The 26,114-nt window shown below is 38.7% G+C and overlaps 1 protein-coding gene across 9 annotated transcripts in view; it reads left to right on the top strand.

Moving 5' to 3' along the window:
- TRAK1 (trafficking kinesin protein 1) overlaps positions 1 to 26,114 on the top strand; it is a 139,090-nt gene that overhangs the window by 22,778 nt on the left and 90,198 nt on the right. For 3 of the 9 annotated variants that reach the window (XM_072853751.1, XM_072853750.1, XM_072853759.1), the window contains exon 1: positions 4,763 to 4,915. The exons of 4 other annotated variants lie outside the window; for them this stretch is intronic. In XM_072853751.1, coding sequence (XP_072709852.1) covers positions 4,830 to 4,915 — 86 coding nt within the window. In that variant the 5' untranslated portion in view covers positions 4,763 to 4,829. Of the gene's footprint in view, positions 1 to 2,683; positions 2,702 to 4,762; positions 4,916 to 26,114 lie in introns of those variants that run through there. 2 more of the 9 variants (XM_072853757.1, XM_072853758.1) reach the window with 2 other exon arrangements.

Below are 26,114 nucleotides of genomic sequence, written 5' to 3'. Positions count from 1 at the left end.
TTCCTTTTAAATGTAAACAGTGCTTTGTTCACGATGGTGTATGTTGTAAAACCTAAGCATGAATTGTTTGATGTAATTCAAAGGAAGAAAGCTTGCACGCACCAGAGTAAGGAAGAACTTGTTCTTTCCATCTTTAAATACGAAGAATGAGCTATAGTGGTTGATTGAAACTGGAAACCACTTGTTTACTTGGGGCGTCGTGTGGAGACACACTTGCAACTACTAGTGTCTTGTGTAGTGAGCACACTGTGTGTAGAGAAGGAGGACAGAGGTGGGGAGGAGACTTCCGGATTTCTTTGGTGGTGTGGGGCTTTTTTTGGTTTTGGTGGGGGTTTTTTGGTGTGTGTGGTTTCTTGTTTGTTTTTTTTTTTTAAACCTCAGTAAAACTTTCCCTGCTGGTGCCTGGAACAGGTGAATTCAGCTGCATGACCTTTTTGTGTAACTTGTTGATGGAGGTGCAATGGGTACTGCCATAGGGATAGCATATACAACTGAGGCATGGAGTGATGTTTTGTGATCTGTTGCTTTCTACTTCTGGTGTCAGGGTTTTTTCTGTCTATATTATGCAGATTGGTAAAAGGCCTGGGTGTTTTTCTTCCATGTGTGTGTTTGGAGGGGTGGTTGTTGATTTGGTTTTTGTTTTTTCATGTTGCAGGATTGCCAAAGCAGAAAAGGACTATTTGGGGAACAAGCTGCTTTTATTTTATTCTTATTTCTGGGACTGAATTACTTTTAACTTTTTTTTTGGACACTAGACAACAAATGTGCATTAGACTAGGAAGAAAGTGGAAACAGTTCTGGTGTTACAATGCTCAATCCTATTTTTGCAAGATCTTAAATCTTTCTAAATTAATTTTAAACTTTTTCTGTATTGTGGCTTATAGCTTTCCTGTAGTAGCCACATAACTTATTTTATACTTTTAATATTAAGACAGTCAACTACTCTGCCCATTTGTTCAGAGACTAATCTGCTGTTTACTGACTGTGCCTGGGTATCTGAAAAGCTGAGACACATTCTGAATGTTCTAGTTCTGAATAATAATTTAGGCTGCCTACATACAGTGTTTTCAGAGAAGCTGCAGGGGAAGGATTTTGGATTGAACGCATATTTGCTGGTGTGGGTGTGAAAGGGCGGTGTAGGGGATATTCACTGGAAAAATTATCCACAGTTTTGTCTGTAAACTTTCTTGGCCCATCACTTCGGTTTGGATCTTTACACCCACCGTGCCTAATAGCAGTTACTACAAAAGACAAACTTTTGTTACCTTGCACTAGTAAAACAACACTAGTTAATAAGCACAGACAAGCTACTCCCTTCTTCCAGCTTCTCTTTAGATTATTTTTAAGACGACAATGACCTTTTCCTTCCTCACCACGAAGTTAAGATGGTAATGAAAGTTATATTACAAATTTGTCAAATAAAATAGTTTAGAAATGAGTTGAAATATGTTGCAGGTAAAGGACATAAAGAAATTTTGTGCTTTGTATGTGGGCTTATTATGAGGGTTGGTTTTTTTGTTTGTTTGTTTTTTTTTTTTTATTCCATAGCAAATGGACTTTCAAAGAATAGATGTGCCAGACTGTGGACTTGAGTTACTTCAAATACCTCTGCAGTACCACCATGAAGCAGACAGTCTTCAGGATATGTAGTGTGAGTAGATGGATGATGTAGATCATGCAGTACTGGACTGATCCTATGAGGTGGCATAATGTTTTGCGGGTAGGCAGGAGACATCTAGTTAAAGACATCTAGGTCTTACATCTAGTATCAGACATCTAGTATCAGCAAGGTGACTTTTTTATAAAAATCTGTGTGTAAATAGCAACAAATAACTATTTGCTTATTGCTTATAGAAGTCCTGTGTTTATATTTTGCCAAATCTGGGGTAACGCTCAGGTGTCCAAATCTGTCATTTGCTGTTTTTCATTGTTATCTTTTTGTCTTCCCATCCTTCAGGAGCAGAGCTGATTGCACTTCTGTGAGAATTTAATCTCACTGCATGTACTGCAAGTATCTTGAGAAAAACGTGCTTTGGGATTTATACATGCCTTTTGTTTTTTTAAATTAAAAAAAAAAGGGGGGGGAGTGATCATTCAATAACAGTTTACCCAGGTACTGCTCAACAGAGTGTCTTGATGCAAACTACTTTCCCTCTGTGAAAGTCAGGTGAATAGTTGGTGATTCCTTTATCTAACAACAAATCAATTATTTAAATTGGAATGGAGTAGAATGCCTTGAACGTCTGTGGTACACTGATCTGGCAATTCACATCCACAGTTGCATACAAAGCAATGACTTGTGTTTCAGAATAAACTTTGCCAAAGAATAAACCCAAGCAAATCTATACAAGGTTTAGTAGCCAGTCAGCTGTAGAGTTAAATCCTTATTTGTCTCACTGAATATTTAACAGTGACACAGACTGCCAAAGGATAAATAATCTTACTGTCAGTTTCATTCTTGATTATAGTGTCAGCAAATCTTCCTGCTGCTGAAGATGTGTGGGCAAGACAGATGGAAGATGGCAATTACATGGACTCACTGGGAAATCTGAAAGAAAAATGTTGGTTGAAAAATTCTTAATTCTCAGAAAAACTAAACTTTGTAACTGAAAAATTAAAACAAAAAATGGATTTTCACAAATACTTTATGTGCTGTGATTTCAGGGAAACATCTGTGGAAATCCCAACTTGTACACAAAGGGTATGAACAGGAAATCTTTCTTCTTAGTTCTGCATGTTGGTGAAAAGCAACATTTTTCTCTGAAGTTTCAGCCTCTAACAGAGTATTTTATTCCACTCCCTGACCACTAAAGCGCTGTATTTGCATATTGCTGCGAATGTTAGTTCTGGATTGTCTTGAATAGATACTGATTGCTGAAGGCCTACTGCTGTATTTCTTTCCTTCTCTTTTTCTATTTTTCATTCTTGGGGAAGAAAGGGAAACTTTTTTAAAAATTATTTTTCTGTATCTCTGCCTTTTAAAGTTCTGTAGTACTGGAAAAAATGTATCTCCCTAACAGTGGAACTAAGTGGTATAAATAACTTGGGGAGGAGAAGATGTCATCTTTGAAATAGGACAGGTACAATATTGTTCTCTGTGAAAAGTTCTATGTGAAATATTTTCATTTGTTATTACTTTAAATCTTGTTACTTCACTATCAGGCTCAAATTTAATTTTTCCTATTGCAGGTCTTTGTGTTCAGGCTTAAGATGAAGTATAGAAGTGCACATGGGAATAGAATTGCATTTGCAAATGTAAATCACCTCATCAAATCCACTGTTCACCATATGGTGAATTTCAGTCTTCTGTAATCATAGCCTGATACTCATAACATTTCTTGTACTTTAAAACTGTATGAGTCAGGACTGTTGTGAAGCAGGAAAACAGTGGTGTGAAAAGGCACTGGGAATATCTGCAGCTCCACTGATAAAGTAAATGACGGTTTATGTATCTTAAAGGCTGGACAGTATCCAGGCATACGGTTATGCTCAGTGTTGAACTGAAGAACAGCGGGATGATTGAATGCAAATCAATCTGAAAACATGCACGAGTGTAAAGGATTCATATAGTAAGAAGTCATTCCAAAATGAGGAATCTTCTTTTGATCAGAGTTGGGTTGTCAGCATCCAAAAGCTTGGTGCAATAGGAAGCACTGTAAATAGCCATCGAAGTAGGTGTGAGCCTTTTGAATAATTACAATTGAACTTAAAAAAAATCTAGATAGTTAGACACAAGTGGGAAGGTAACTTCTAATAAGCAAGATCAGATGAGAAATGTTTAAAATTGCATTATCCTTTATTTTGTCTGAAGGACCATTTGTTTTTGGAGAGGTTTTGCAGGGAGGGAGTTGCATTTCTATCTACAAAGACTCAAAAGTTTGTAATTGGTGTGAACTTACCCTTGGAAGACAATGTTTACACAGCCTTTGTTTTGACACTGTGAGTTGAATCAGTACACAAAGAGAATTGCTACTGGGAGAAGAGGTGGCTGCAATTGCAAACTTGTCCTGAATGTGAGGGGACGGGAGGTTGTCTGAGAAGAACTGTTGCAATCTGTCTTGGAGGAGAAATTAAGAAAGGAAATTGCTCGATAGTCTTCTTGAGGAATGATAAATTATTTCCAAATCCTTAAAACTCAAAGTTTGCTGAGGTGACAGCTCATGCACTATATAAAAATGCTGTTTTGAGGAGGGCAGAGTTTGTGACTGGCTTTCCTTTGGAGGATAATTTCAGCAAAATGGGGTTTAATTTGTGGGAGTACTTGTGATTGCCAGATGAGCTCATAGCTCTGTTCTCTCATCAGTGTTTCAAGACTTGCAGCAGAAAGCCTTAGACTTTTGAGATGTATGCAGCTTTAATGTACTGCTTTATTTTGTTCTATAAAGAAATCTTACTACTTTTGTGAAGACTCTGGAAACATTCTGTAGTGTTTTCATGATGATATACACTTCCCTGTTTACATTTTCTATGTGATGTTTAAGAGGAAAAGATTTGCTAACATCTATTCTGTCCAGAGGATGTTTGCATACAGTTGTCTATACTGCTCTGTGCTCAAACTAAAAATTTTGGACATGGTTAAGAATGTAGATATTGTAAAAAGCACTTGAAAGATGAAGGCTTTAATGCAGCAGACTGAAGAGAGGACTAGTCTAACCCTTTCTCTTTGACTCAGTTTGGTAGTTTGTGTAACTGCTCTGCCAAGAGAGGGCGAGGAAACTTGTGCGTGAGCCAAAGTTACAATTGCATTCAAATGACCTTACAGCATGAAGAACTGTTCATGTGGGGGAAACGCAAATAGAAGTGACACTTAAAGCGAGCCTGCTAGCCAAATGGTGAAATTGTGGAGGGGAAAAGGAGGCTCAAGAAAGGAAGAATGCTATGCAGATGATCAAGAGCAAAAAGAGTTGAAAACCAGGTACAGCAATGGCTGCTACAGAGCTGTAATCCCCTGATACTGTTTGTCTCTCGTAGAGCTTAGTTTTGAATGTAGTATGTATGTAGTGTGTGTGCAGAGGCATTGCTAGCCATGTTTTAAATTAATGCAGACAAAGGAAGGGAACATGGCAAATGCTGCTTTAGTGCTTTTTTGGATTCCCTTACTCTGCAGTTTAGTTGAATACTGTTTTTCAGCTAGTGCACTGCATAACGCTGCCTGGCCTCTTTCTCAAATAAGGCTGAGCTGAACTGCTGTTGAAAAAAGCAAAATGGTTAAAAATTAATGCATGAATTTTGCATGGTATGAGCTATTTTCTTAATAGATTTTTTTTTTAAGAATAATTCCTTTAAACCTTGATGGCTCTGAAATGTTTGATTACTGTTGGAGAGTTACGTGTTTGTGTTCTGGTGGCTGGAAGGTGGGAAAGCTATTTGATTCTCCCCCCACCCCCACCCCCCCTTGTTACTGTGAATTTGTTTGCTTACCAATTCATTTTAATGCAATAATCTTCACTGCTATAATAAAATGAGGAACAACTCTTTATAATTTACTAATTCTTTTTCCTACTCCACATCTTGGCTGTGTCTGAACTCTGTTAAAAGAATGCGTACATTTAGTGAATCTTTAAAAAAAATTTGCAACTGCTTCTAATAAAGTTAAAACAAGAAGTCAAGTTTAACTTTATTTTTCACATGCTCTTTGTTACAAAACCCATTTCATCTTGGAGCCAAAATAGTTTAAAGGGCCTTTCTATGGTTGGGAGCTTTTTAGCTTTGGAACAATGCCCATACTAGTAGTCCCTTGCTCTGTGATTGACTGACTTGAATGAAGGAAGCTGATGTTTCTTAATCAAAAGCTTTAAATTTTAAAACTTCCTAAAAATGGTTTGGGCTGGCACTACCTGCAATACCTAAAATCCTTAACACACTCAAAAATCTCAGTGCTACAGCTGTTTTTAGACTATTGTATGAAAGCAAAGGGAAGGAAATGAGACATTTTCGTAGAGTTGTTAGCATCTGTAACATTGCAAATTATCGGAGCATAATTGTAGCTGGACAGAGATGGAGTTCATATCAAGCAGAAAGAATACCCTTCTTGTTAGCTCTTTTTACTCTCTTCCTTCTCTGTCCCCACTAGTTCAGGTAGAATTACATTGCAGCCAGAGGGCACTTAAATTCTAGTAGAAGCCCTTGTCCATAGGGATTAGACTGAAAAAAGCTAAGTTGTTCTTCAGTGAAATACATCTGATGGATTTTTCTTGTTCATGTTCATACGGCTCACTTTTTCCTCTTGTAAATTCTTGTCTTGCCCCTTGATAAAGAACATAAGGGTACAGTGAATACAAAGAGTCTGTATGCTCCCTGTTCGCTTAACTTACCCATGCTTCTTGTTTCTCTCTGTTAAGTCTACTTCCAGTGAGGTGCTTATATTCATCACAGAGTGGCTCAGCATTTGTCCCCACTTCTTTTATATATCTCTGTGGAGGAACACCTGCCTTGCACAGGTGTTAAGGAATTTTCAGTTCTTGGGGAGAAAGTCTCTTTGAAGGAACATGTTAAAATCAGAAATATTTTTCAACAGACTTTTATTTCTTCTCAAACCCCACCCCCCCTTTGTGTGTCACAGGTCTTGCTTTTAATGTATGTACTGCTATGGCACGGACTGCAATGGAAATCAGTTTTGTTTCTTTCTGGTGAACTGCGTCCCAAAACATGGCATTAACATGGATACTAAAAAGAAAAGTTGGAGGCAGAGGAAACTTATGTGAAAGGTGCTGTTAGAAACTGCCCTGTAGTCGGGAGGTCTTGTTCAGTGAGCAGTCTGGTTCTAAATGTGTGAAGGGAACTTGGATAAAAGCAAAGAGTAGGTCTGTACTAAAACCTGCAGTCTTTGCAGACTAGCAAGAAAACAGAATAACTTAATTAAGTCTTTAAATAGAACTGAAAGTATTGTGACTAATTTATAATACATTTACTAACCTTCCTAATTAGGATTTTAGTTGGAATTATTCTGAGACAGCTCGTTTCAAATACAAAATTAAAGACTGAGGTGGATATGTAGCCTTTTGAAGGAAAGCTGTACTGCTCTAAATCATTACTAGTCTTCGTGAGGCTGTACAGGAATTACTGGGAAAACCTGAGGATTAGAAGTGATAGGAGTGTATTTCACCTTGTGGTTTCCATGTTGTTAGATTTTTTTTTTAATACTGAAACTATTTCCTCATCAACTGTGATACTGTTCCCTTTGATCCCACCTTATTCTGAAATCCTTTTTCTCTAAAAGAGATGAAATGTGCTTCCTGATGTCATTTGACCTCACACATACAAGGTTTCATCAGAGAGCTGGAACTGAAGTTGAAAAATGTAGCTGACAAACTTTAAATACAGGAGATGCAGAAAGAATAGCTGCCTAGTTAGGCTGTAAAAATCATGTGAACTTTAAGCCACTCGAGCTTAATTTAGTGGAAGACTGGCTGGAGAGGCTTAATATAGATAGCTCAGATATCATGTGGAAACTCTAATTTAGATATGTATTGATATAAGAGGCCTTGAGCTTATTTTTATTTATTCCTGGCCAGATTGTTTGTTTGCTTCCCTCCCTAAACCCCACTCTTTATTCTCAGGAAATGCAGTATATTGGTAAGTGCTGCACAACTACACCAAACTGTGCCAGGGAGAGTGAAGGAAAATCGGCCTTCCAGTACTGGCACTTGTTCTGGTTTAGCCAGTTTTCAGTGGAGTCTTCAGTAAACTTGTTTGATACTGCTCCTGGTAACTTTGACTGGGAAGGTGAAACAAGTAGTGGCTCTGGTCAGGATAGCCTTCCGCTTGCTGAGAAGTGTTGGTGACTTTTGAACCTGCCTTTTCCTTTTCTTCCCATAAGTGAAGTTCTTGAAGTGGCGAGAGAGACAACGAATGTGGTAGGGAAAATCCTTGTCTCAAAGTTGAGAGGAAGGCAGGTAAGTTAATTCACATGCATCACCCTCTCAGTGCCCTTCTTCCAATGTAAAACAAAACAAAAGAAAGCAAACTTGAGTTTAAGTGTTTGTCTTGTAATGGCAGAGTCTTTAGATCAGACAAATTCTTCGCTCTTCTCTGCCTCTGAAAGAAAGATGCAAGTTCACTGGGATTTCTGCTCTTTTTCCTTTTTCTTTTTTTTTAAGTTGTGCCTAAGCACTGGTTTACTTGTATGTTTCCCAATACTGTAACTTCAGATTACAGCTATGACATCAACAATTTTTGACTCTGTTCAGAAAACTTCTTGTTTCTGGCGTGGTTGTTAACATAGCATCAGTAGGAAGGTCATAGTGTTACTGATGTGACTTGCCCTCTGATGGAAGTGTCATGGGAAAAACAAATGGACGAATGGATTCCCTGTATGTTTACAGTAGCCATGGAAATTTCTGCTTTGCTAAAATCTATATTAAGCTTAGGAAAAAAACCCACCCACACTCCAAGTCTTTACTGTAAAATAACTGATGCTTTCAAGTATCACTTCAACTCTGCACAGGAATTTATTTGGGGTAAAATCATACTGTTGGTCTGGAAGCAGCTGGGGATTTTAACTGTACAAGAAAAAATGCTTCTGAAGCATGTGTTCAAAGTCTGGAGTAGGTGTTGTTGATATCACTCCCAAACTTAAAATTACAGCCCTGAATGCAGTCACGGTTTATGACATGTAACTGTACTTATGGATCTGTGACTTCATAACTGGGGATTTAGTTTGGGAGGTATCATTATGAAAACTACTGTTATCTTCCATGTGAAGAATTAAAATACCTCGACATCCTTACAAAAACAGAAACAGAGTAAATAGAACACCTTCAGTTTTTAAAACTTCTTAAGCTGATGGCGAATGTTTCACTACTTAAATTCTCTGTGAACAAAGCTAACGTCTATGAACCATATAGAGTAAGGTTGGGAATAAGAGTCAGACCAACGCTCTTTGTGGTGGGTTGCAGAGTTTTTGCTGTAATGACACAAGAACTCTGTTGTTCATCCATTTTGAGTAAGTCATAGTACTGTCCTCTGGTAGCAGTGAGTGGTGGAAGTTGCGGAAGCGGGTGGTCTATACAGGGAGGACAGTTCTGTGTATGAAGTTTCAAAGTCTTGCTAACTTTTTCTGTGTCTTTCTGAGAGATGGCAAGTTCCTTTTTAGTTAAAAAAAATCTCAAATACAGATACTGTGAGTCAAGAGGACTTTATTTTTTTTAAGACATCTTGAAAATTTTGGATGCCACTTAAGCATAGTTACACAGTGCAAAATGCCATTTTATGCATTGTCTGAAGATGACCTACTTCTTGTCATGTCTCTGTTAGATTTGCATTTACCATAGTTTAAAAGTAATTAAAATCTGTTGGTTAGCATAAAATAAATTTTTGAAGGGGGAAAGAGGGAAATATTTATATTTTGTGTTTATTGAACAATATTGCATTGCTTTGCTACTGACAAGACCATCTCAAGTTTTTGAGAGAACACCTATGTGAAGGACAGCCTCAATCTTTAAGATTCATTTGTATTAGAAGTAGGTTTTGTTACAGCTTTGTCCCAAAATGCAAACCAAATGTTTTTACGTACAACTTTTTTGAACATCAGACCAATCCCTTATTCCATTAAATTCTTGCTGTTAAACTGGAGAACTCAGTTCTAGAGTTAGAAAGGAACAAACAACTGGGTATTTTTGGTGTTGAAGTACTCTTTCATTTCATGAAGTGCTATCAGAATTATTCTCCCTTGTCAAGGTTTGATAGAAACATGCCTCCCCTACCTTTTTGAGACTCTTAACTGGCCTTTAATTCTGTATCTCCAAACTTTGGGTAATGGAGGATCTTATGTGCATTTCTCCTGTAGTGATCATAGCATGCAATGAAGCAGCAGAACCCACAACACAGTTATCCATATAAAAGTGACCTGGGCAAGCCTTTTAATCACTCTGTTTTATTACTGTTTTATAGTGAGAAAAATAACTTTGAGTGTTTGGGAGCATTGTACTTGCCTACAAAATGTCCCGTGTGTTATTACATGTTGCTTATAAAGACCTCCAGAGAAACAATCATGGAAGACTGCTGAATTGTGAACTCATATATATTAGAGTGTACTTCAGATTATCAATGTGTTTCTAGCATATTCAGATTTTACAGTCAGTGTTGCTTATAATGCAAAAAAAGACACTTTCAGTACAGTTTTTTGAGATTGCCTGTAAAGTATCTGTCACCCTGGGGGAAAGAAAAATACACGTTCTGTCTGTGATGGGTGTGCAGTAAAGGCTTCCTTAACTCGACAAACCATTCTTTAGTCTGCCTCTTCAGTCTCTCATGTCACCAGACTGAGCTGTGGGTCTGTTATTAGGTCTAGCAGAAATGTTTTCCGCTGATAATGTACATGTCTTGTAGTTGAGAAGCTATTTTTAGCAGTCTGGTTAGACTCTTAGAGTCACGGAGGGACAGAGTCCTGGTGGAGAGCTGTGAAAGGGAGCTGCCAATGGTTTGGAATGGGAAGGGGGAAGAAGGTACCTTTCATTCCCAACTGTTTTGTCTGGTTTTGACTATGTTGTTATTTCCTGGTAATTTGCAAAGAAAAAGCACATTTCTCAGGTCTCTTAGCTTGTGTTCAGCTAGGAATAATCTCTGTGTTATTGAGGGGAAAATTGGTAGAAATGCAGGGGGGGAAACTTATTTTTTCACTGTGGTGATGTTCAAAGGCTGCCCGGATCTCAACAAACTGACACATTTTGACTAGAGTGAATCTGAGAAGTGCTGCTGCTCTTCACTATGCGTTAGTAGAAAGACTCTGACCTGAGACAGTTTGGATGAAGTGGGAGTTACATTAATTTGTACACTGCATTTGCTTATATGCAAGACTTTTTTTCCTGATTGCACAGTAACCAGGGAAGGGTGATGCAGACAACAATGCCACTGGAAAAGGAAATTGTTATAAATTGTGGAACCTTTAATTTGACCATGATACTCAGCTATAGGCAGCTTTTTAATATTTAAAATTTGATATTTAAAAAAACCTCTTATGAGCTTCAATTTGATCTATTTTATTCACAGAACTATTGCACAAAAAGACAGCTGAGGTAGAAAAATAGCACAAAGCACAAGAGGGCCCACCAATTTACATGTTTATGTGCTGCATTATGAGCTTGGAGCAGGAAAGCTGCTTTTTTTTTCCTGGTGGCAGAATAGCTGGTGAGATTTCCCCTAAATACATTGCTGCGCTTTTCCCCTTCCTCCCTTCCAACTTTTTCTTACTTGTAATGTCTGTTTTGTGCTAAAGTCAAAGGTCATTCCCAGTGTTTCAGTCTTCATGTGCATGGTTGAGTGAATGTGTTTTTCTTCACTTTCATGTTTATCTTTGCAAATAAAATCTGCAGGTAGAGACTTTAAAATGGAATTCAAAGCTGCTTGAGAAGCTTCTCTAAATGGCCACTTCTCTAAATGGCATACCTGGGAATGCTGCCACATAGCAGAAACATTTCAGTGATGTGTACTTCATTGCTGTGGGGACACCAAAGATAAAGCAAGCTAGGCTGTGTCAGTTGCTCCAGTGTTTCATAAAATAACATTCCATGCAATCGAAGGTTTGTGGGCGTGCTGAAGTGAAAGATTAGCCATCTTTCTTTTTACTATTTATTGTTAGGTTTTATATGTTCCACCATACTATCTCTTCATACCAGGGTAGTGTCATCCACCTGATATGGAAAAAACTTTCTTTTTTTTTTTCCTCTCAGTTGAAAATAACTTCCAAAATGTTTGTCTTTCTTTCCTCTGGCCAATCAGAATAGGTTCATGCTGAACGTCGTCTGTCTTCATTTTGACTGGTGGCCATTGCTCCTGCTGAGACTATTGTACATGGCTGACTCCTGTGCTACATGTGTAGTCTTGTGGATTTTGGGCTTAATCTGGTGGTGCAACTTGGCCTGTGTAGGATGTTTATAGGAAAATTCTGCATGTGGCACTTCAGCTTTGTTGGGTCAGGTATTTTCTGCCCACTGTCATATGTGCTGTGTAGAACGTGAGGTATTCTGGGTAATTTGCAAACTTGCTAGCTAAAGTTCAGTTTAATTTTTACAGCTGTTTGTAATTCATCTGGAAGAACACAGACCATAATGGTTAAAACCTGGTGGCCATGGTGGCACCCCTTGTCTTGCAGCAAGGGGAGCTGACAATGAATGCAAACTGTACTACGGTAGCTAACCATTAAATGTTTGGTTTTAAAACTGATGGCATACATATCTGTCGCTGAGCCTGGTGGCTGTCCTGGGGAACACAAGAATGATGTGGCCAGTGTCCTCCCTAATTGCCTTTTACTTTGCACTGTGAATGCAGGTATGTTTGGAGCAAGGAAGGAGCATGCTCAAATTGTCTTCCTGCCTTCATCTGTAGGAATATACTCTACCACTGTGCACTAAGGTGCATTTACATTACTTTAACCAGAATTGTAAAAAAATAACTAAAAAAATTCCAAGAACTGAGCAGGACAGATTCATATATCTTCAGTGACATATTTGTGATGCAAGACTGCAAAATCTAGCTTCTTATAAGAATAAACTTGTGCAAGGGGAAAGAGGAAAAAGTTGGCCTGAACTTGGAAACCTGCTGCTGCAGCTAAACACCATGCCAGTAAGTCATATATGCAGTCTAGTGGCAAGAAAATATTATTCTTTGTGCTAGCTGTATGTTTGGGTTTTGTATGGTTTCTTAATTGCACTGTAAATTGGTATCTCCAAATAGAGGTCTGAACACAATGTAAAGATTGAAGAACGGAAACCTATGAAATTACACTTATATAAAAGTTAGAAGGTGAAAACTTGCAAAAATTCCCCCAAAATGTAGTGCCAGTTGTTAAGTGATCTGTTGTCTGCTGCTGAACTTGTTTTATGTTGCTTTTTTCCTACCTCGCTGTAGGTTTAGCGTGGATTATCTGAAATCAGTGGGACTGATTTGCAACAATGGTTGTAAAACACCCTTCTGTTTGTATCAACATGGCTGTACGAACACTCATTTGGCAGTAGGATTCTGTGAGAGACCACGTAGGTGTATGCTGTGTTGTTTCCATGCAATTTCATGGTATGTTCTGGGAAAACCAGTCTCTTATCTGGCCCTTCTGGCATACTGTGCAACTGATCTTAGCCATGGATCCAAGTCAAGTTGCCGACCTTTTCCTCCTGCTTATTAATAAACCTTTGTGTTTCTACTGCAGTCAGTGTAGACAGAGTGAGACTGAGGAAGGGGGCATTTCAGCACTGGCTCATCCTGCTGAGAAGGTAGCAGCATGCCTTACTCAAATTGCACAGAGAGCATTTGGGCTGTGGGCAGGGGCTGTGCAGGCAGCTGGTGTGGATTTTGGTGGCTGTGGAGTCTGGACTGAACAGGAGCTTTGGAGCAAGGGCACGAGTGGTGGAACTGCAGACCTACAATGAAAACCTGTAGATATCTTAAAAGAAAGAGAGCTCTAGGAAGGTTCTGGTGCAACTTGTCACTACCAAGACATTCACCTTGGAGGGGCTATGCTAGACTTACCACTGCTTAAAAGCTGGCTGCCTTTTTTAACTATAGGACAGTGGCTTTTTTTGGCCATGACATGTCAGTTGCTGGTGCTGCAGAAGTTTACAAGGGAATTATTGCTAGGCTTGAGTCACAGGAAACTTACTGTGCTTCCTGTTTTGGCCATGGAGATTCCAGCCTAATGGTGAATATCATTAGGGTATTTTGATGATTAATTTTTATTTAATAATATAAATGAGGTATGGGCACACTTTTTTTTTTTCTTCCTTTTTTGTTTCCATGGTGAGGGACAAGTGTGTGAAAACTGAGCTTCGCTGCTGTGGGCCATGGGACCTTACAGAGACATAACAGCACATGGAAGAAGAATGGAATATTGTAAAGCGACAACTTCAAAGTGATGGAAGAATATTTTACTGAGAACAGAAAATGGTTCTTATTAGAAGTTGGGGGTTGTGTCTTTGCTGAACCCTGCAGTTGGTACAGATGAATAAACAGTATGTTTATGAAAACCGAGTCTGGATCCAGAACAGCAAGGGAAGTAAGACTGGTGTAGTGTACCCATGTCTCTACTCTGCAGTAGGAATAACTACAGTGTTTAATACCCTGCATCCTGGTAGGGGAAATACTGCAATTTTCTCTTTGGGATACAGTCTTGTCTTTTGCTTGAACTGTTGCATGAACTGTTTGGACTGCTATGTTCTTCTGACCAAAAGGATGACCAAGAATTCATTAAACAAAGCCAAAACTGTTATTTGTATGGGGCAAGTGGTAGCCTGGAGATTTCTGCTGCTATTGGGCATGCTTCTTCATGTTAGTTCAGCATTTCTTGCTGAAAATTCTGTTGGATCCCAAGCCCTCAGGCCGGTACACTGTAATATGTCCCCTTTCGTGTGCCTAAAGCATGACTAAATTTAAATCAAAGCTTTTCTACATGAACCGTAGAAGGAGTTAAATAGGTTGACTTCATTTCAGGGAAGTCAGTGCCTATGTAGAATATAGAAGTATTTTTCTAAAAATTCTCTCTTTTAATGATGTGATGTGCAGTCCTTTCCAAGCAAGTTAGTTTTTCCATCTGCCACACTAAGGTGCAAAGAAGTGCTCCCCAGACCTTCTTTAATAGCAAGGAGAGTTTCATATTCTCTCTTGACAGTAAAAGAGATATGATAAAGCTTTGAGGTCTGATGCTAGAACATATTGGACAGAGAACCTAAAATTAATGAAGGCTGAATAATGGAATTGAGGGTGCACAGTCTCAAAGTACTCATTAATGTTATTGGCTTCAGCTGTCAAATCTTGGCTGCTTTTTACCTGTTTTAGCTCAAATAAGAGTTTGTATGTCAAATGAGCAATCTACACAGGGAATTTACAGTGTAGGTAAAGAGGTCTGTTCCTTTCAGGAAATCCTGTGTTTATATTCAGGACTGAACTTGTAGGCCTTGCTTTCCATTTTGTTTGTTGATGTAGAAATCTGAGTCTTCCACAACTAGCTTGATAGAAGCTTGCTTCTTCATGCACAAGCAAAAAGTGTGAAAGTCTTTAAAATAGTCAGACAATTACTTTGGCTTTAGTGATTACTTTCCTATGGCATCAAAGTCTATCATCTTCTTCAAATGTAACTGTGGGTACCGAAAGTCCAGAAATCTGGTCTTAAATCTGAGGAAATATTATTGTTATTTTAAGGAAACTGAGTATTGGGAATGATAATTTTGCTTGTAATAGAGTATGTGCATGAGTTGAGGAAAATTAATCCTAATTGTGGTTCTGAGGCTGATAGGACCTTTGCTCTGCCAAATTTAGGTCATGAAGAAAGAGTTTGAAGGAAGAAATTCCTAAGCATCATAATACACTTGTATTGAGAGATGTTTTCTTTTAAACTGGGGGTGGGGAACATTAGTGATATTTTTATTTTTTTCAGTTAAATGAAGAAGCGCTTCAAATGCTGTGTTTTCCAACCTTGTAAACCTACATGTTGTTCTGTGTACTTTCACCTTTACCATGCGTCTGTAATATTTTACGAAATTTGTCCAGTTCCTCTTACTGCCTGAGCAAGGGTTGCTTTTGATACTGTAGTGAAAAATTTCACTTTCAGAGAAAGTTTTCAGAGAAATTTCAGCCTACCAATTAAGTTGTAGAGTACACACAGGAAAAAATCCTTGACATACAGGAATAAGGTTCGTCAAAGAACTGTTTCCCTTCACTGAAAGCTGGCTTGTTTGCTTGCCTGAGGCTGTTGGTATACTCAGAATGCTTTCTGACCGGGTGCTAAGAGATGAATAAGTCATAAGGCATGCTGATAAGTGGGAACTGAATTGACTGATTGGTTAGCAGGTCGGCTTGCCTAGTGCACTTACAGTAGTTTTAGGTCTCCATCAACAGAGATTTACAACAGAGTGGGAGCTGGCAGGGGGCAATTTGGTTAAGTGCTTTCTTACTGCCTGTGCCATGATTCTGATGAGTAAGTGAAGTTCAATGTCCAGTACTATCTGTTGTGCATTTTGGAGAATATGTACATGCATACAGGAATTTATTTGAGGACAACTTCAAGAAGCACCATGTTTAAGGGTTATTGCAATTATTTTCCAAAATCAGTTTCCAAATTGTTTGGAACCATTTGATTCATCTGTATTGAGTGACTTCAGATTTTTATTTTTGTGGCCCTTTGGGGAAAGCCACAATGCTGGATTTCAACTTCCTTGTGTAATTAAGTAAGATAGTTTAGTCTGCATATGAAACAAAACCATAGCATGTATTACATTTAATTTGCCTTTTTACCCCTTAGCTTGTGCTCTTGTGTAGTTCTCCCTTGTAAGGAGACTTTTTTTGTGTGTGTGTATAAAGACTGTATCACAGTGTTGCTCTTGCCATGTTCATGTTAATGCCCCTGGAATTTTCTAAAAACTCTGTTCCAAAATCTTTACTAGGGTGACTTTGACTTTAATGGCACTAAGCCATGGATAATTGGCTCAGTTTCCTAAAATTCCACAGCCTGTTGTTAAGATAAACATTTCTAGGTTCCCAAGAACACAGACGCATGTATATGATAATGTACTGGGTATAGAGAGCAACCTTTAAACAGCAAATTCTTATTTTCCTATTTCACTCCTGATGTTTACACACAAACTTCATAAGCAGAAAAATGACTTGACAGAATAATTGTGCCAGTTTTTAAACTACGTTGTAGCATTTCGAGAAGGGCTGTGAGATTTCTGTCTTTTGTTGTAGCCATTAACCTCTAGGGAAGCAGAAGGGAAGCAGTCCTGCGTTTGTATGTATTGTCTTGCAGTCCGGCATTGTATGTATTGAGATGTACCCTCGTTTGTCAGCAGCTCATGTCTCAGTTGCTGGGAAGTCCATGTGACCAAGGCTTTTGTATAAGGCCCAGAATTGCTGGTTGTTCAGCAGTAGTCTTGTTATGTCACTCCTCAACACTGGTACCTAAAGTGACTTGTAAGGCCTGCATATCTACAAGTGTTGGAGGTCTGGCTTTCTCTTTGGTGAAAAGGGTTGTGATCTGCATTCCCTCCAGCCCAAAGCTTGAGAGGGGCTGTAATTATAGAGCTTGTGACAGAGCTGGGTTCAGTTCACTCATGTCCTCTCAGACGTAACAGTATATGGTTGAAAGTGTTGCTCGCATGCAAAACTACTTAAAGACAACAGAAGAAAATGGATATGAGGCCCAGTGATATTAACAGCCAGTTAAGAAATTGTGGGATAGGTTCGGAGGAACTCTGTGCACATTTAGGGTTGTAAGACAACCTTGAAGAGTGAGGGAGGTTCTCACTGGATAGTGCCAGTTGCTGGAGCACGTGGGGAGGCTTGCTGCCAGGGAGTGAGAGCCAATGATGCTAGTGAGCCAAAGCAGATCTTCTTAGCATCTTATTCAGAGTAGGAATTGGTGGTCTGACTGTCCTTGGAGGTAAGCTTCCTAACAGTCATCTTTAAAATTGCTTCTAGGAGCAATAGGAAACTTGAAGTTCTTACTTTCTGCAAAAAATGGGATGTTCTTACTCAACAGATGGGGTTTTCATTTGTTTGGTTTTTTTTCTTTTTTTCTTTCTCATGTTTTTATATGATTATTCAACTTGGTCCAAAGCAATAAACTCAGTCTGAAAGTAAGTGGATCAGGACACAGCAGGTATAGTGTGTGGGGTTTTTTAGGTTTTTTTTTGTGTGTGTGTGGTGTTTTTAGGCCAGTTTGCAAGGAATTTTCTTCCTTTTTTTCTATCAGCTGGTTCCTCTCACCCATGCTCTCACTGTCTCTGTGCAATAAGAAATAGTAAAGAAAAGCAGCGGTCTTAGTTCTGTTATGTGATGTTTTGTGTAAATGTTTTCAGAAGGACAGCTATTAAAATTTGAAATAATGACACTTCTCCAATCCTGTAAAAAAGCATTTTTTAAATTTTAAATTATGCCAACTCTATGTAGACTCTTAAGTCATTGTGGAGGGTGAGAAATTCAGAAAATCCTCCTGTAATAGGAGAAAAACAATAGTAATGCAAAACAAGATTAAAATCCCTCCCCTCAGGTTTTAAATCATGATAAATATCTGGTTTGAGTCAGTCTTCTTTGTTTAGGGTTACTTGACTAAAACTCTTGGCCCTAATTTGTTGGCAGTTAGGTTAATTGTATCTTTGTTTGAACAGTAGTAGTGGTGGGAGGAACCACCACTCTAGCGTGGTCTTTCAGCTGTTTTCACTGCTTTCCCTTGCTCTTTAGCGGTATCCTGAGAAACAAGATATGGCTTGGCTGGCTGATCAGGGTTTTGGCTTGGAATGGTAATGTATTTTAATTTGAATGTCTTTACCTACTGCATGCTGTCTTAGGCCCAGGTGCTGTTCGGTAGGGTTGTTGGGGGTTTTTTTGTTTTGTTTTCCACTTTACTAGTAGCTAGTTCATGTGTCTCTAGTGCATTTGTCCCTCTCTTCTCTGTTCTGCTTCTGGTCAAGTGCTCTCGTTGGTTCTTTCTGTGGATAGGAAATGAGCTCAGGACTCAAGTGCAGACTCAGTGGTGTTACCTTCTCTTTCGCATTTCAGAGAAATTGTGGTCATCCCACAGCTTTTCTGAACTAGTGGAAGAGCAGTACTGAATACTTATCTTTTGAAAGTCTTTGAGGCTTATGGAGAGGTAAAGTGGGGAGTTTCATGCTCTTGTGGTGTATAAACAAGCCACACTTTTTAGGTTTCTGTTATCACCGTTCCCATCCATGCTATTTGAGGACCTGGTTTGCTGCTGGTCCGATAGTTTCCACCATATGTGAACTGTTTGACAAATCTTTGATACATGCTTTCTTTTTTTTTTTTTAAAGTGGTATGAGGAGATATGCTGGTAGACAGCATATGTGTTAATGAAGCTCACATTCATGTAGTTTAGCTTGTGTATTGGCTGTGTATGAGGCAGGAGTTCATACATGCTAAATACAACAGCAGCCTAATTCCAAATGATTTGGTGGTTTGTTTTTTTGTTTTGTTTTTGAAGTCATTAGATCCTTTCCTTCTCTTCAGCAAGTATTGGACCATGCCCTGTCAACCCTTCTTGTATTGATCTACCTCAGTGAGCACCTTGCATGTGCATGGGTGTGAATAGAAAGTACATATATGAGGTGTTTATAGTTTGCATTTCTGTACCTCTGAACTTTTTGTTACTTGATGAATTCCTTCTTTGACTGCACATGCAGTTCTCAGACTCTGTACTAGTGGTGATGGTCGAACAGCTTTCCCTTTCCAAGACAGGTACGCAGCATGTCTAGCTAAGATCTCCCAGACAGTAGCATGATGCACTAATTTTTAACTGTTTTCAGTTTTATTTATTCACGGGGGGAGGGGCAGGGAGGGCAAGTTTGGTGGCCTACATTAAATAAAAGGAGAGGGAGCTGTAAAAAGCTCCCAGTGTAATGCGAGCCTTACACAAGGAAGAACTATTTATAGAACGCTGCAACATTTGCCTCAAGGAACTTCAAAGGGGCAGCATTACATAAAGCCGGGTGAGAGCACACTTGTGTGCTCACAGCTGCGAAGGTCAAACCCGAGGCTTGTCTTACAGTATGTTTCCACTCTCCCTTGGCCTGAGGGAAGAAGAGACTGATGGGCTCCTTCTGAAGGCCAAGTCTTAGCGGTGAGAAACTTTGGTTTGTGGAGAACAGTGGGGTGTTTTTCTTTCCTTTTTTTTTTTCTTTTCTTTATGGGGCTTTTTATTTGTGATGTTTTGACTTGCATTAATTTTTGAGAAAACATGACCCTGTCTTGATTGATGACTTAATGGTCAAATAAGGCCAAACAAGGTCACAGCAGCAGCTTTGGGGACCTTGAGATGAAGGTTTTATGCTTTACATATTGATGCTATTGTTTAAGCATCTTTTTGGTTATTGCTGCTGCTATTCTGGCTTTTGTTCTCTAGTGGTGACTCTTTTATTCTAAATTACATTGCCATGCCGCTGGCAGTTAGCCAGGTATTGTTCTGGTTTTGGATGCCTTCATCTGCTTAATACTTGTTGGTTATGAGGCTTTATAAAAAGTGAAGGCTTTCTAGAAAGCCTTCAAATCATCAGCTTGAAAACATTCTTTAATGGTTTCATAGGCAGAAGAGCCCCTCTTTTGGGAGGCCTATACTTGAGAAGATCCTTCATAGCATGTGACATAACCACTGGGTGTTGATACTTCTCTGAAAAGATTGCATTTGGCCAGGCCAGAGTTCCTAAGCCCGTGTGGAAAAAAAGCATGGAATATAGTTTAAACGTAAAATAAGGCTTGAGTAAAAGGGTCTGTGTAATGTTGGGGTCGCAGACAGCATTAGTGTGACTGCCTGGGTCACTGGACACACAAACCCTGTTAAGAGAGCAAGGCAGTGTTTGCTCCAGGGTAATCTAGGAAAGCTGTTTGATTAAAAGGTTCTTAAATGGCTTTAAAACTTTGGATAAGGATGTAGTCTAGAGTTGTCAAAGATGCTTGTCCCTTTAATTTGCTGTAAGAATAACGGATCTCTTCTAACATGAGAAATACAGTACTTTTGGTTTTTATGTAAAGTGTTTGAAAGTAAATAAACTGCTTGTCACATTCTGTCATTCATCTGTGACACTTTGACTGTTTATGTCCCTCTAACTAGAGGTTTAACTGAGCAGTCAGCATTCTGCATATTTCAAAGCTAGCTCCTGAGTGGAAAATAAAACCCTGTGGCTTATAAGAGGGTTTATAATACAGGACAAGATTAAAACAACTCAGTAAATTATTTGGGATCAAATTCAGTCTTTACCTAAAAGCTAAATAGTGATTATGTATATATATATCTGTGTGTGTAAAAGCCAGACTTCTTGCAGATGGTTGTTTCTTTATGGTCTGATAAAGTGTGTTTAAATGGATGTAGGCATTTTGACTGGCTTTTGAGCCCACCCACTCAGTGAATAAATTGTTTTTAAATTTAAAAAAATGCGAACTTTTGTAGATGCAAGATGTGAATTAGTAAATAAATAAGCAAGTTGGATGCTTGAAGCAAGTCTTATTAAGTTGCTTTGGTCAATTCAGTGATTATTTTCCAAAACACACACTGAAGACTGTATTCTGAATTACTGAGGGTAGGCCCCCATGTTAATCTATTTCACAGATTAGACAGACATATAAACTGGCTTTGACTTGCTCCAGTGTCTACAAGGGGCATTTTGCATCTGAAGAAAGTTTTTTCATGTAAATAAGAAGCTTGAGGGTTCTTTTTAAAGAACTTAGTAAAACTTAGCAGACTTAGTAAAATAGAGGTGTTCAGTGGATTTACAAAGTGATGTACAAAACAGGGAAGAACATTTCTGGTGGGACTCTTGCAAGTACATTAAAGGGAGGAATTTGCACACCCTGAAACCCTCTAAAGTGTTTAACCATCAGTTAGTAGTTAGTAAATGAGCATTAGTAAATTAGTAAATGAGAATACAGGATCAGAGCTCTGTAGCTCCAGGCAGATGCTAAGAGTGGAAGGCCATCTCAATCCCTTGGTACTGAGGTTCTGTCTAAATTAGCAAATACTTTGGTCAGTAGGGGTGGATGAGTAGGTGAAAGCTGTTGGCACTGAAGCTTCTTAAATCTTCATTATTGATTTGGGTGGGTTACTTTAGATTAGATTTAGCTTGGCACCTTGGACTGAATACCTGTGCAGTTTGAAGCTTTCTGGAGAAAAATGTTATAGGTACATGCCAGATGACCTTGCAGTGATATAGCCCATAGGGTTATTTGAAGTCTTATGTCCCTGTTTGGCAGCAGGTTGCATTTGAAGCACATCTTAGAGCTGAGTTTTCAGGTTCTCTTACTCAAAAGGGAATTGATTGTTTATGTGCACCAAAGTTGTTCTGAAAAACCAGCTAACTCACAGTAAACGGTTTTGCTTCAAAACTGTGCTATTGGTCTAAACCAAATACTTAAATGAAGTATGAAGAGTATGCATAGCAAAAGGATGACCTGGAAGAAAGGGGAAGATTTTAGTCAGAAGCACTAGAAAGATCTTTTTCCCTTCTTTTAAGGAAGTATTTCTTTAAATTCGCAGATGTTTGCAGTGGTCAAGCTGCCATTTTTGACTAATGAATAAAAGTATTATTTGAAGCACAAAATCTGAGCTAGATAGATAACTAAAAATTGATCAAAGCTTAATAATCACCATAGGGTGCAGCCTGTGGCTCTTCGGTAGCATGTTATTTGTACGAGTTCCAGCTGTTTTGTGACTACAGTAAATTGCTGGAATCCAAGACCATGATGCAAATAAAGTTACAAGGTTACAAATAATGTATTTGTTGGCATTGCTGGGCTCTGGGTAGGCACATGGCTGAATAGCTCTGTGTCTTTCACTGCTTTTGAGGGAGGAAGAAGGACTACTTTAACTCATTTGTGTCTTTAGATTCAGAGTTAAGTTGTGTTTAATCCTGAATGCAGAAAAACTTTATCTCAAATGGCTGTGAAGCAGCAAGTGGTTTATTTTATTTGTATTTGTATGAAACATGAGGTGTGTGAAACTCAACCCACTCCCCTCAAAACACAAGCCATGCAAACAGACAGTGAACTTTTTTTTTTTTAGTGGCCAGAACCCAGAAATGGGTGACTGATTTGGAGATTTTTTTTTTCTTTACCTCAAGACCCTCAAATCTTGGCTGTTGTCTGATGTAAATGTGTCTGTTAGCCTTGAACTGCTTTGCCTAGTTACTTACAGCTGGATAACTTTTTTTTTTGAAAGTGGAGTGCAGTGCTGGCTAACCACAACTCCGTTTTGACTTGGCTTTTGTAATCTGTGCTACCACAGGTACACTGCAATAAGTACCCAATGTACTTCTTAGATACACTGCAGTCATACTCCAAACTATTGTATAGATGTACTATTAGATGACAATGGTGTATGGTTTGGTTTGGTGTATATAGAATTTAAGCTCTTCATATAGTAATCAAGCAAACAGTGTATTTTAAGCATTTATTGGGTTAGATCAAAGTCTGGGTATTGTACAGAGGAGGTGTGCAGGAGCAGGTCTTTGTGCTTGTGTCATTGCTCTTACAAAGTGCAAGTTTTGAATGAGTGCCTTTAACAAACAGCTTGCAAATAAGGGTGTTTTTCAAAGTAAAATGACCTGGTTAAAAACATTTAGATGATAAGAGTATTGTGTTCTTTCTGCAAACAGTTTTACACTGAAAAATTAAGTTCAAACATTCCAAATGAAATGTTTCTTTAGACCCAGGTCTGTTTATTGGCCCCAAACTGTCATTGTATTTAGACTGGTAGAAACGGTGCAATACAGCCACTGAGGCAAAAGCTGAATTGTGCCATATTAGGTAGAAGAGTTATTTAAATCCTGTGTGGAGGCTGCTGTTGACATACACAGTAGAAAGAATGAAATGCCTTGAATTTTCATCAATAAAAGTAATAATCTGACTTATAAAGTGTATACTTGTTTGGATGTCAGAAGGAGTAAACACAAAGCACTTCAATAACAATTTGTATCATCTTCTCCTTATGAATACTGTATATGCAGGTGAGACTGACTAAAGAATAATATTAAGGTTTCGTATTTCATGGGTATGGTAGCTACAATGTCTGTTTCTCTTCATGGCTGTTTTGGCAATCTGGTAAATACTGCTCAGCTGTAGTTTGTTTTTTCTTTTCTGCAACAGGAAGATTTAAATGAAAGTTTAAAGGAAAAGTGTGTGCCCCTGGATTAGGTGGTAATATTTGCCTTGCAAGAGAAGCCATGCAAAGAGTGCTTCTATGGATTTGGTAGATAGAGTCTGAACAACACTTTTCCACTGTGTTTATTGAAATTGAGGATATTAAATGTCTGAAAGGGAGCAGGCATACACATTTATGCCTGCTTTGTTCCCTTTGTGATACAAGATTTTAAGATCACGGTAAATTCTCTTCTTTAATCCAGAACTTGACTTTCTCATATGCATCTTACACGGGTTTCTGCAGCAGACCAGGCAAACTGACTTGTGGGGGTTTTTTGGGGGGTGTTTTTTGTTGCTTGTTTGCTTTTTCAAGCTCTGTTTGTTTATGGTTTCCATAAGTGCCAACAGTAAACCAGCTTGTGTGAAGGAAGAGCAGGGATGACTTTCTGTTTCTAAATGTGTCTCTCTCTATATTTACTTGTTCTTAACAGTGACAAGGCAGAAGCTGTTGGAGTGCAGCTTATGAGGGGGAGAACTGGTTCCGTGGTACCTCACTGTGGTGAATGTTAAACTGAAGGGGAAGAGGTGAAACTCATTCAACACAAACTTCTAACACAACTTGCAATGTTATGTTCTGGCCAAAAGTATTTTTGGTGAGGAGTGTGTGGGAGATAAAGTAGTGAATGAGTAAAGGTGATCAGGTATGTCAGATGTTGAATGTCAGTGTGTCCATAAAAGTTACTAGATCTCGGACTCCCAAAACTCACTTGAAGACTTTTACACACAAATCACACTTTGGTTATCAGTGTTATTTCATTTGGTAGTGTTGTTATGTTGCTGGCTTCCTGTAGTTGCTAAGGCAGGGCATGGGGAGGAGGGGAGAGGAGGGCAAGAAGAGCTGAAGAGTCCTGTTAGTGCTTTTGGTTACTTACTCCCAGATATGCCCTTGTTCATAACAGACTTATCTAACAGTTTCCCAAAACAAATGTTATTCACAGATGTGTGGTAGCAACTCAGACAAAATGGAGCCCTTTTAATCAGTCAGTCTATGCGTTTCCAGTATATTTTCTTGTTTGTAGCTCAAGCCATTTCTATCTTCAATGCAGAGGGGAAAATGAAGATTTGCATTTTGATTCCAACTTCATTGGAACAACTAATTTCTAATACCAGTAATCTCCCTCTTGTTATTCCTAAAAAGCCACTTGAAAGGGGACCATCTTAAAACTAATCAGTACAAGTAATCCCATTGTTCTTTTCAGTATGTACTATGGTAGCACAGGAATTGTGGATGTTCTGCAGGAGAACCATAGGATTTTCTGTTAAAGCATTCGTGTGAAACTTTCTCTTCCTGTAGCTGCCACAGTAGAGTATCATTTGTATGAGAGTATGGTATCATAAATTTATTGTCTGATTTAATATTTTCCTGTAGCTATTATGATGATTACAAAATACAGGTTTTGAGCCTCTCGGTATGAGAACTGTTTCCAGGTTAAGTGATACCGTGCAGAAATACAAATGTGTGGAAGTAAGGAAGACTTAATGAAAAGTCATTTTATATATGAGGAGTTTTTTTCCCCAGAGTTAATATTACCCATCCATTTTCCAGTTCTGGTGTTCTGATTTCAGTGTAAAGAAGTCCTTGTTGAGACCCTCTAAGAGGGGGAGAGAATTTTGCTTTTTTGTTCTTTTGCCTGTGGTGAAAGGGAAAAATAGGTTGAGAAAAGATGGTGCTGGTACAGTGTCATAACTTTGTTGCGAGGTTCCTCTGAAGCTTACTCCCAGAAGATCTCGAATGCATAATCTGTATCTTGATGGTTTAGAGACAGAGCCTTGAGTCTTGCAATGAGATTCTAGAAATACTGTCATGCTTTGGTGAAGCGATAATGTTATTTACTAGAAATGCCAGAAAATAAGATGCCAAAATCCTGAGTATAACTTTAACAGCAAAATAAGGTTATCTAGACATGTTCCTGGAGATTAAAGAGAACCTTTTTCATAGGATTCTCCAGAAAACTTTTATTTCTGGTTCTCAACAAAGTATTGGACATAGCGTGTTCTGCTGCTGCATATTGAATTGCATCCATACCTGCTTGCAGACCAGTGCATTTGTCTTCTTGCTTGTTGTCTTTCTGCTTTTCCCACGTAGTCTGGGTGTTCTTGTGTGGCCTGTTCCTCAGCTGCTGCTTATGCCTTGTAACTGCTACATATATAAAGTATTTTTTGCTGCCTTTCAAGTCCTTTCCCAAGTCTGGTTTTCTGCAATCCTGTGACTGTATTTTCCTTCCCTAGCAGTAATGAGCATTTGCATCTTTTCTTACACTGCTGATAACCAGAAGCAGTACCATACCACCAATTATTGCAGTGCCTTTAGTCCCTTATCAAAAAGGTTTGGTGAAGTTTTTGGATAGGAGGTGCTCTTCTTCCTTCCTTCTCTGGCCAATTTAATCTTGCTGGGGACACTGATATCTGTCTTTGAGGGACTTTGTTCCCTGTTTGCTGCTCCCCAGTGCTTCAGCCTCAGTAAGTGGACACCCCCTTAACCTAATGCA

The sequence above is a fragment of the Ciconia boyciana genome, chromosome 2 (assembly GCF_034638445.1).
Source record: "Ciconia boyciana chromosome 2, ASM3463844v1, whole genome shotgun sequence".
In the NCBI taxonomy this organism is placed as follows: domain Eukaryota; kingdom Metazoa; phylum Chordata; class Aves; order Ciconiiformes; family Ciconiidae; genus Ciconia; species Ciconia boyciana.
The sequence above is the reverse complement of the archived record's forward strand: the minus strand, read 5'-3'. Positions and strand labels throughout refer to the sequence as shown.